Source organism: Coptis chinensis, unplaced genomic scaffold (assembly GCF_015680905.1).
Source record: "Coptis chinensis isolate HL-2020 unplaced genomic scaffold, ASM1568090v1 utg1343_pilon_pilon, whole genome shotgun sequence".
Taxonomy (NCBI): Eukaryota; Viridiplantae; Streptophyta; class Magnoliopsida; order Ranunculales; family Ranunculaceae; genus Coptis; species Coptis chinensis.
In genome coordinates this window covers 98,791-110,244 of record NW_028238100.1, presented here as the reverse complement: position 1 = coordinate 110,244, position 11,454 = coordinate 98,791, and the positions used below count along the sequence as shown (strand labels likewise).

Below are 11,454 nucleotides of genomic sequence, written 5' to 3'. Positions count from 1 at the left end.
AAAATCGTGCGAGGTCATTTTCCCGTCTGACCTTGACATATAAAAGGAGTCCAGAAAAACTTTTCTAATGTGATTTTGAAGCAAAAAAACAGCTTCACTCTCAAATCTATAAATACTCCCTTTTTCTCTCTCTGCATATTCTCTACAGCATATCCTTGGAGAATCAGATCCTTGAATTGATTGAATCGTGATCTCGATCTATATTGGTTGAAAGGTCAGCTGGTGATTCAACTGCAGTGTCGGTGTTACTAGATCTGGTGTTTATTTATTTATTTTCTAGATTAATCTGGTAATGTTTTGTATTTGATTTGATTTGATTTGAATTTTGATGTAGATCTTATTCTATTAGATTTGATTCAGTTTTAAATATCAGTGACATGAGTTCCTTCATATGAATGCAAATGGTACATAAGTTACTAAATAGAGACTGTGAAGTTTTTAACTTATGGAAAATTGGGAGTAATTTGTGTTTTGATGGTCAGATATCTGGAGAGTTGTTTGAATCTATCCATTTATGCACAGTAGATATAAGTATACAATTGTCTTCTTGGTGAAGACTTGGAAGTTAAAGCAATGAAGAACGGGATGATAGAATGCAGCGTTTGCCATTCCAAACTGGTGTCGCCTACTACCAGGGCTGTTTCAAGGGCGTATGATCAACATAGAAGCAAGATATCTTCAAAGTACCGTGCTCTCAATGTTTTCTTGGTTGTAGGAGATTGTGTATTGGTTGGACTAGGTGTAAGTATCTGAGCTAGAAATATCTAAATCTTTATTCCTCACACAACTGCTCCAAACTCAATATTGGTATTTGGTTTTTCCTGCAGCCCATTCTTGTTTTTATGTCCAAGGTGGATGGGGGCTTTAAGTTTAGTCCCATCAGTGTTAACTTTTTGACGGAGCTTGCTAAGGTTTTCTTTGCGATTGTTATGCTCTTGTTCCAGGTATTTTCAGTCCTTTGAAGTAAACTCTTCAAAAGATCTTTTATGCATCATTAAGGAAGAAGAAATCATGTTGTAATGTGATATGGTTAAATGCTTACAAGTATGTTTTTTTTGGCTCGGTTAAAGTGAAATTTCATTAATAATAAGTATGTTCTAATCAGTGTTAGGTTCAGTTGAAAGATAGCAAGCTTTTCTTCAGGAGTTATAGAAGCACTATCAATGGTCCATGACAATTTTACACTGTCTTATAGGAACTCTTTAATTATTTTGGTAGCCATTTAGATTCCCAATAGTTTTGCATATAGTACTCAAGTATTTTGTTTATGTAGCTCGCTCAGTTGAGGATGGGTAACTATTTTCGGCCGAAAACATCCAACTTGTATATAAGATCTACCATACCCAAAGTTTGCCACGATGTAGGGGTTGGAGCTGTAGAAAAACTGGCTTGAAATATCGCGAAATCTGACAAGATGTTCCAGCATCCAGATTCAAACTTTCTAGAATCAAATTATTGAAGCGGAGAAAATGCAATCTCCTGACAAGACTTTTGATTTTGACAGTGTTGATACTTTGTTATGTGGTTGGAGTTCCTTTGGTTGCATTGCATTAAGGGCATATGAAAGCCCAAGAGGAATTCATGGTGCTAAACTGCTAGCTGTGCACGTGCAAGTAACATAGTATATGCAAGAAAAAGACAGTTCTTTCTATGTCCAGACTCTAGAGAAAATCGGACTATACGTCGTTTTCCAAATTAATACTAATGGTACAATGAAATTTCAAATTCTTTTTACATCATTTAGAAATTAGGTTGGGTCTAGGTGGTCAATGTTTACGTTCTTGTGGCGGCGACTCCACATTGGTCTTTGTGTTGTTTTTTCTATATATTTTAGTTAACTATTTTTATTAGTTTTGATTTTAAATACTATTATGTATTATTTATTTATTTTTTCACCGACAAGGGGAGGCGTGCAATGATTCTTGTAGTCATTAATATTAAATCAAATACCTTGGATGCGTCAGTGTGGGTCTCCATTGACGTTATTCAGATATTTTATTTGGCAGTTAATACTTTCTTTTGGTTTTGAGTTGATTGAAGTAAGGCGACAGCGTATGTTTGCCAATACAAGATGAAATAACAGGAGAAGCAAAACTTCCTTCTAATCTCGATCATTTCATAGTAAAGATATTGTTTGTTTAGGTGGAAAGCATCCTCACAGTCCTTTCCCGACTATACTAGTTATTTGACATTCTTTTGGGTGCCCGTCATTACATGTCAGTTGTCACCAAAAGCTTGTTAAGGCTGACTGGATAGCAGGGTAGACCTTTACCTGTAAAGCAAGAGTAGGATCTTGTCTGCAGGCAATATATTTAACCAATTAGTGCTGCTTTCTATCAACTCTACAGGCCAGACATCAAAAGGTTGGAGAGAAACCTCTTCTATCAGTTTCTACATTTGTTCAGGTGAGGCTGTGAGAGTTTCTGTATTACATCTCTGTTTGTACTATTTGTTTAATATTTTTTTCTTGTCCCTTTTAGCTGAAGCTTGTGTGTCCATAATTAATACTGTCATTTTATATCGAAAATGCCTCTTTTTCTTGTTACAGGCAGCTCGCAACAATGTCCTTCTCGCTGTTCCAGCTCTTCTCTACGCTGTGAACAACTATTTAAAATTCATCATGCAGGTATGTGTTTAATGACAACAGCACAAAGTTTACCCTTTTATTTGAGATTTGATCTTGATATTGCGTACTTTGACTTCCTCAAAACTATAAGCAAATAATCACCTGATAAATTGATTGTCTCCTTTACAGCTGTATTTTAATCCTGCTACCGTGAAGATGTTGAGCAACCTGAAGGTATTTCCCATACACAACTAAAGTGACCCTAGGGTTCTGAATATCATTTGGACATCCTTTTATCTTTTCTTTCAATCAATTTACATGATTTAAACTTTAGCGGGGATTCAGAATTTGTTTTCTTATGGTGGATCTCTAATTCATCTCGTCTCAATTCTGCTTTATTCACATATTGTTATGCCCCAAGTTGGCTAGTAAGAACTTGCAGCATATTGTTCCACACCATTTAAATTTCTCCATGTTGACATTTTGAGTACTCATGGCCATTTTTGAAACCGTGAACACATGCAGGTTCTTGTAATTGCCGTGCTGTTAAAGATGGTCATGAAAAGAAAATTCTCTATAATCCAGGTTAGTCTCAAGTTTGACCACCTTGACTACTCAGGTATTTAAAGTAAAATATAGGTTTTCCCTCTAATTTACTGTTCTACTGGCCGCCAGTGGGGGGTAGCCAGGACTATGGAGGTCTTGCGTATGCCACCTCTGATCATGAGTTCCATATGAATGAAATTATCCACGTTCCCTGGTATCTCTTCCTGTCCCATCACTGGGTAAATAATCAAAGCCAGTCATTGACTAAGCTAACCCTGTTCCGACTTTCTGTACGTTACCTAGTGTAGTTGTAGTCTCAATTCCATACACAGATACAAAGCTAGAAGCAGACCCAACAGCAGCAAAGGCAGAGGCATTATCAGTAACATATCCAGAAAAAAATATTCGATCAATTCGATCTTCAAGGCCCCATAGGATTTCCTTGAACTTTCTTTCTTCTCCTGGCTGTCACATCATACAACTGTAGATCATTTGTCCCATGCACTCATGGTTTAAAAATTTGATCAAGAAGGTTCATGTAATAGTGTAATACACATCACTCTGATAATGTTTTGTTTATATGTAGAGAAAGCGTTATAGTTATGTACTTTAAGCTGGAAAGTTTATTAAGATGTAAAGTCAATGTGAGAATTTGTTATACTTATGTGTTTTTAAGGTGAAAATGTACATGTTGTAATTTACCTCTACAATAAACAATAATGTAACAGACTCATCTCACCTAAATAGACTTGTTTCACCTTTGAATAAGAGATAGAGAAGTTACCAATTTAGTTTTCGAATTAAGTGGGCAATGGTAAATTAGCAGCTAGTACCAGTGTGATCTATCAGATATCAACTTAGAATGTTATTCTAGTTGGAGTCTTGTAGCATATATAGTTTGTGAAAGTACTGTATGAATCCTTGTCGATAAACATATTGTTGAGGATAGAATGATGGTCATTTTTATGCAGTAAAATACTTGGTTCCCCATCATTTTTGTGCTTGTATGTATATATCTTTTTCTAATTCCACATTCTGTTACAGTGGGAGGCTCTTGCTCTGTTGCTTATTGGAATTAGTGTGAACCAACTTCGGTCACTACCAGAGGGTACTACCGCGTTGGGTATTCCTATTGCAACTGGTGCATACGTATATACGTTGATCTTTGTGAGTTCATTGCTTCATCTGTCCAGTTAGTAAAGAAACATATAATACATGATGTATGCCCGTTCAGTGTATATGCCACAAGACCGATTTATTTAAAGTTTAATGGTGGCTGGTCTTATGATTATGACTTGTATGTTTTTGTATCATGTATGCAAGAGCTACAGACTACTATAAAAAATTTAGAAAAATTTCAGCAATTGGATAAAATCTCTCATATAGTTATATTAATATTTTTTTTAAATCATGACTTGATTTAGTCTCTGAACTTGTTGGTCAGGTAACTGTTCCATCGATGGCATCAGTTTTCAATGAATATGCTCTAAAGAGCCAGTTTGAGACAAGCATATACCTTCAGGTAAATCTTTTAGTTGTTTTTCAACATCCATTGAATCACATGCATTTTTACAGAATATGTCTCTTTGTATTTTTGCAGAACTTATTTTTGTATGGATATGGTGCTCTTTTCAACTTTCTTGGCATTCTTGTCACCGTCATGTTTAAAGGTATGGGAACCCAATTTGGTCTAAAAGACTCTTTTTTTTCCTTTAAAAATGATGGGCAATTATACAGAAATGACAGACTATGTTTTTTTCTTCTTGATCCAGCGTCAACTAAGCTGTTATTTTTATTATCATTCCTTTGATTCTGATAGATATATATTGTCTCTATGGAAATTGCATATTCATTGTTTCATGTGCATATACTTTGTACGGTCATGGTGTTGATGCTTGATACTGGTATCCCATGTGCTCCAGGACCTAGTAGCTTTGATATTCTTCAAGGACATTCTAGAGCAACCATGCTCTTAATATTCAACAATGCGGCACAGGGGATCTTGTCATCCTTCTTTTTCAAATATGCAGGTCAGATCCTGCTTGCTTACTCTTATTTCCTAGAAGTTACATGAGTCCATTTGTGTCAAGAACATATTATTAGGAACAGAAGGTGTACATGTCACAATTAAGTTCTGAAAGAGTGAAAATCTAATTAACTAACTTGGGTGTTGACATGACGGTTTCTGCGCATATTTTAATATAAAAATATATTTTACTTGTCAGAAAAAGAAGAAGATATCCTTCATATTTTGTTAATTTATACACTGTTACCTATAATTTACCACATCTGAGAATTTTACAAACTAATATTTCCAAATTTGATCAAATCTTTCTCTGATGATGCAGATACAATTTTGAAGAAGTACTCATCAACTGTCGCCACAATTTTTACGGGCTTTGCATCTGCTGCATTGTTTGGTCATACACTGACAATAAACTTTATGTTAGGAATCTCTATTGTATTTATCTCAATGCACCAGGTAATTAAGATTCCTAGGCAATGAAAGAGAAAGAACTGTTTTTTGTTTATTGACTTTATTCTTTTGAGGTCTGCGGTCTGCCTGATACTATTTTTTCATTGTTTCTGCAGTTCTTTTCACCTCTTTCAAAAGTCAAAGATGAACCACAAAATGGAAGTGTCGAATTAGTGGATGTCCACGACAACCATAGGTATGTGCCATGTTCCTTATGATTCTGTTGATGAAGTGAGTCCACAACTGCTAAGTGTAATTTAACATGAGAATAGATCATCTGGTTCCAGGACCCTAAATAGGAAATGTGTTCTTTGAACACCACATATCAATAGTTATTGTGTCATCTCGTTGTTCTTGTAATACACATCAATATAGAGTGGTGGTAGATGTTGTTCCTGTTCAAAAGCAGGAATGGTCAGATGCTATGAGGCCCAAGTTCTCCCATATTACTAAAAGTTTTCAATGAACGATTAAATGTAGCATGTTTGTACAATACCATATCAAAGGACTCAACATAAAGTTCTATGCATGAACTGTACATGTCGATGAGTGTGTATAACGTGGGATGTATCCATGATTTGTGCCTACGTCTTGAAATTGCCAACTTGTGCCTATCAGTTATGTGCAAATCCTTGAGTCATACGTTTATGCTCTGGTTTGATCATTACATGACATTGGAACATAGTTTACTTGGAGCCGATTGCCTGAATATAATTGGGATTTGGGAGTAGATGACTACCCTTTCTATGTTGTGAGTTCCCCGTATCATACCCCTAAGTCCAGCTAGTTGTAGTAGCTGCAATTTTGGAGTTGGTATTAATTATCACATTTGTTTGGATCTTTTTGGGTGCTTTTGAGGTGGGTTGAGTGGATTAGTGTTAATGGAAAAATGGTTCTGTGGACAAGTCTTTATGGTTCAAATGTTTTATTTTCGTAAGGTAAAAAAAAGACATGTAAAATGTGCATCATGCTAGCTGCATACAGCATACTTGTAATTTTAAGCAATATTTCTTATTCTAATCTCCCTTCCCGTTGGTACGTTGTATTAGTGTCAAGTTCGGCCTTCTGAGATAGATTTTCTACTTCCCTTCCAGTGCAGTTACTTGTCCCTAACGAGTCTATGTTCTCATTTCAGGTCGAAGGATTCATCCTTTATAAATATGGCTGCAGGAGCAAATGAGGATGTGAGAAACTTAGCTTTATCTTTCTCGAGGATAAATGGTTATATTTTAAATTTTCTGGAACTAATACCTTAGTTCCCTGTTATTTTTCCAGGCTAGTCATCGTATCAGCGAGGATGAGCGAAAACCACTGCTCCCTAAGTAAAGTTGCCCTTTTAAGGTATGCTCTGTATCCTACATCACCTTCTCATTTTTGCAGGTAGGATTGATTGTATAAGGTCCATTATGGAGATTGATTATTGAAGAGTTCTCTTGGTTTGGCAAGTTATCATGGTTCTCGACTTGTCAAATACAAGCATGAAAAACTCATGTGATGACCCTCATTCATCACAATAAGAACTAGAGAGAAAAAGAAGAAAAATCTGTGCTCGTATGCATATATGGAGTACCCTTTAGTCCTTTACCTCTTGAATTATTTGGACTGCTTCCTTTTCTCTGTATGGCAAAGGTGTCTTCTTCATCTCTCATTTTTCATTTGTACAAGTAATTAGTGATTGATTGGTTCTTTTACCCCATGCGAGTCATGGTTGATTGGATTCCATACAAAACACATGTACATGGCACTACCACCTACGGAGAATATATCACAACTAATCATCATTTGGTTCCTGTAGTCTCACATTTATTTCTAGGAATCTTGCAATTGAAGAAATTCACTGGCTGTTCTATTTCAAATTTCATTACAGGACTTTCTGTTCAAGGAGATTCTTTTGGCTGGACTTATTGTGCGGTATAGGTGATGATAAGCCAGTTCCGAAAACCAATAAAGTAAAATGTTATAGAAGAAATTCATTTTCGTTCCAGAGAACTGTCCGCTGGCAAAAAAAAATTCAACGAAGACAGGAACTGGTGAATTCACAGCTTTTTCTGGCAAGGATAGAGATTTTGAAATTTTTTTAAGTTGGAATGCTCATTCAAAGAGGTGGCGACTTATACTAGTCATCTTATGCCTTGCATCTGATGGTATTAGAGTTGATGGTATTAGAGTTGTCTGTAATTTTATTTCTTCTTTCCCCTTACACCATGTCACCATGTACGAAGTCTCTCCCGCATTTCTTCTTTTACTTCCACCCTCATGTTTTGTTTCCTTTACCCTTGAGTGGGTTTATGTCTTTTATATTGACAGTCAAAAAAAAAAATTATTTGTATTATTCATTTTCCCAATACATTGATAAACCAAATTTTGTTTAAATCTCAGTCCGATATTTCATTGATATATTACTGAAATTTGGCGATATCTCGTTTAATTTTAGGCTACATGTTGAAACAGAGACTGAAGAAGAAGAACAATTTTGTGATGAACGCTGCAAGCATCACTCTCCGTTCTTCACCACTTGAAATTTCTTCTTATCTTGGTCGTAATCAACGCAAGAATTCGAATAAACCCATTAAGAAATACACTTCATCTGATGACCAGAGACTGAATTTAGTTATCGATGTTGAAAGCATTACAAACAGAGCAAGAACATCCTTGAAAAGATTTATCAACACTTCAAAGTACAAATACAATAGATTCATTTCATCAGGAAACGAAGCATTGGAAGATTTCAAAACATTGGTTACAGTTGATTATGATAGAAGAGTGATTATTTCATGTCGTAGGTCATCACTTGAGTTTTTAGGTGAAACTTTACTTTGGGGTTTTGTGATTGTTATTGTTTTTAGAGCTTTAGTGAAATTAGGGTATTGGGTTTTTGGTCTTGGTGGTGGTGGTTATGGAAGTGGGGTTTTTGTTTCGAGGAGGGATCGGAGTCTTGCTGGAAGAGAAGTGGTGGTTGAGAAAAGGAGGTTTAAGGAGAGGGAAGGGAAGAAGAAGGGGTTTAATTTTAAGGTTCCAATTAATCCCCTTTCGCCTTCTAGAGATGTGGTGAAGTTGGGAAGTGAGGCGGCTTTGCGGAGACTGCAAAAGCATGCGTTGGAAGGGGAGAAACTTCCTAAATGGTGGCCTGATTTTGTTCCGGCTTCTTCAGTTGTTCCTGGCAATGACAACCAGGAGTTACAGAAAGAAGCCAATAGAGTAATTCGAGGTTTGCTGATTTTTCTTCGTAATTTTAGTTGTTGAGGCAATAATATCACTTTTTTTTTTGATTGGCAAGCCTGTTTTAAATGAGATCAGTAACTCTTTGATGCTGGCGGGGTTCGGACCTCTGGTATTATCACCCAAAGGTTTTACCGACTTTGCTAGTCGGCACCTGCTAATAATATCACATTTGTTACATGATAAATTATTTTCTGATATAGGTTATGAAATAAAATTGTATTTAGCAATTGGCAAAATGTTTAAAGCTGCATTTGGTATTGTGAAATCATCATGACCTGTTTTTTTGTCATAGAATTCATAGCTCAAGCCAAGTTGAACAATGCCCATTACGTTATCTCGACATGTAATTTGAAGCCCACAAAAGTGATTATTGGAAGCTTGGATTGTTGTTTCTTCTAATCACTTCTTAGACATTGGTTATCTCGCGTCTTGATTCAGTAAAGGGATTTGGAAAAACATTTAACATTTGAGCAATGCCAAAGGCAGCCTAACTAGATTGCTGGTTATGGTGAGAAATTGGGTGAAGAAGAGATTGAGTGAGAAAGATATTTTTTTTCTCCTATGCCAAGGCTATTTGGGTCCCTTGTTTTAATGAATAGCATGTTTATTTTTAACACTTAAACCCCCTTTGTCAGGTGATGGGAAATTGATGTTAAGACGATGGGTCCAAACACCCTAGAGTTGACCATTGGGCCAGCCACTTGACACTTTTATGAACCATTGATAACCTTTGCTTCGTAATGCATAACTTTTTTAATCAGTTTGACTCTCTTGTTTTGAGTTAATTATTTTTTGTTTTGTAGGTAAAATCACATCTCCCCTATCTTTGAATCAATTTCAATGTCATAGTCATGCATTTCTTCATCAAATCAGGACTTATCAAATTAATTTCCAGCAATCATGGATAATAGAATGTGCGGAAAGGACATTACAGAAGAAGATATAATACAAGTTAGTGCTTTGTAACCTTCTTCTTTGCCCCCTTCCCCCTCTATACCATATTTTCACTGATCACTATTGTTTTCTTAATGGTAAACTTTTGGTAAGTGACACTTAGAGAGTTGCAAATGAAAAAGAATCTCTTCATTCGTGATGGACAAGTTTTTCTTTGTATTTTTGAACAACAGTTCCGTCGGATATGCAAGTCTTCTGGTGCAAGGGTCTACATTGAGACAGCCAATGCACGTGATTCCTTCTATCGTTCATCAGTTGACTTTGTTCTCAATTACTGCAGCAGGTGTGCATTGTCATTCAACCCAAATATATTCTTGTTTCAGTCACTACTTCATAAATAAAAAATCTATTATAACTTTATTGTGTTCCTCATATGTGATGCAGCTCAGCAAGCAGCTCTACCTTTGCACAAATTGATGGGGAGGATGCATGCCAATTTGTTGCTGGTCTTGCTGATAGCATAGGACTTCAAAACGTTCGCGCTGCAACCATTGTGTCTGCAGCAGTTGCAGCACGGACACATTCATGTTTTCTGCAGGCGTGGGTAAAGCCTTTTTTCTTTCTTTCTCAGGCTATATCTGACTATCTGTCTATATGTTGAACATATTCACGTAACATGCAAGACTATCAGAAATTGATTTGTTCTAGTGTCTTAGTAATCCTCATTAGGTGGATAGTAAAATATCAGAAAAAGAGCAAAAAGAAATTCGGAGATATTTTTAGTTTGTTTCTTTTTTCTGGGTTTTATGTCAGGAAACTTCAAATAGTCAGCAATACATTATATCCCAACTCTCGTGGTGTTTCGTAGGATGTTTTTGCTAAGATTAAACTTCATAAATCAATAACTAGCAAGTTTGGAAGTCACCAATTATTTTATTTTGGTTTAATCTGTGTTTTTTGCAGATATTAAACTGCGTCTAAGATTCTAGCTTCTCTAGTCTCTCTCTTTCTCCTTTTTTTTTGGGTATCTAAACACACAACACTTTCCCCTTACGGATTTTTATTTTTTATTTTTTATTAATTAAAATGGTGTATTCTGATTGCACATGGAACTTTTAAAGATCTGTATCATTCATCAGATATTTTCTCCCCAAGAATCATCGGTAAGTACTTCATTACATGCATAGAAAGAAGGAGCTTACATTCTTTTTTCATGCCCCCATAGTTTTCTCTGTAAAATCTGTGTCTTTTAATTTATGATTTCACCCTCCTGGAGTTTGGAATGTCTCTTTTATTGTAAAATTATTGTAACTTCAAGTTTTATACATAATATGAAATACTCAGACTTATCTAAAAGTTCAAATTTGTATACTAATTGATCTCATTGATTATTATCACAGCCTGAAATGGAGATGGTGGCGCGAGGGCTCAAGACACATCTAAGAGTAGAGCAAAGAGAATTGCTGTTGAATCTTCTAACGGGTATATGCGGTCCTGCAAGTCCTGCAAGTAAAAGTGCTGCAGAAGCTCTTGGTTTGATAAACAGGCCTTCAGTTGAGGATGATATGTGGCATCTAACTTCATGAAGTCATACAGATGAAGAAAATAAAGCATGCAAAACTATAGAACACAGAAAATACATGTTATTCTTTTATGGTTAGAAAATGTAGATTCTTCATGAACATTACAAACATTTTATCAAGACTCATCTTTTTTCTTTCAAAGACTTCTTAGTACATTATAGCTTCTA

General features: G+C 35.8%; 2 protein-coding genes across 5 annotated transcripts; both read left to right on the top strand.

Annotated features, from left to right (window-relative positions):
- On the top strand, positions 1–7,961 carry LOC147474102 (Nucleotide-sugar transporter family protein). 4 transcript variants are annotated; one of them, XM_086586594.1, is made up of 16 exons: positions 1–289; positions 483–741; positions 828–944; positions 2,349–2,405; positions 2,549–2,626; positions 2,756–2,800; positions 3,092–3,151; positions 4,157–4,279; positions 4,557–4,634; positions 4,713–4,782; positions 5,035–5,142; positions 5,461–5,594; positions 5,705–5,784; positions 6,724–6,772; positions 6,864–6,929; positions 7,456–7,961. In XM_086586594.1, exons 2-15 carry the CDS (start codon positions 574–576, stop codon positions 6,912–6,914), a joined length of 1,218 nt encoding a protein of 405 aa, XP_086442720.1. In that variant the 5' UTR covers positions 1–289; positions 483–573; the 3' UTR covers positions 6,915–6,929; positions 7,456–7,961. The 4 variants fall into 4 exon arrangements, with proteins under 4 accessions (XP_086442720.1, XP_086442718.1, XP_086442721.1 ...); XM_086586595.1 differs by having other exon boundaries at positions 75–289; positions 526–741; XM_086586592.1 differs by having other exon boundaries at positions 72–289; positions 4,557–4,782.
- Positions 7,962–8,015: 54 nt separating this feature from the next.
- Positions 8,016–11,428, top strand: LOC147474101 (uncharacterized). Its single transcript, XM_086586657.1, has 6 exons — positions 8,016–8,796; positions 9,706–9,761; positions 9,938–10,047; positions 10,149–10,308; positions 10,808–10,867; positions 11,105–11,428. Exons 1-6 carry the CDS (start codon positions 8,028–8,030, stop codon positions 11,288–11,290), a joined length of 1,341 nt encoding a protein of 446 aa, XP_086442783.1. The 5' UTR covers positions 8,016–8,027; the 3' UTR covers positions 11,291–11,428.
- Positions 11,429–11,454: the final 26 nt, after the last annotated feature.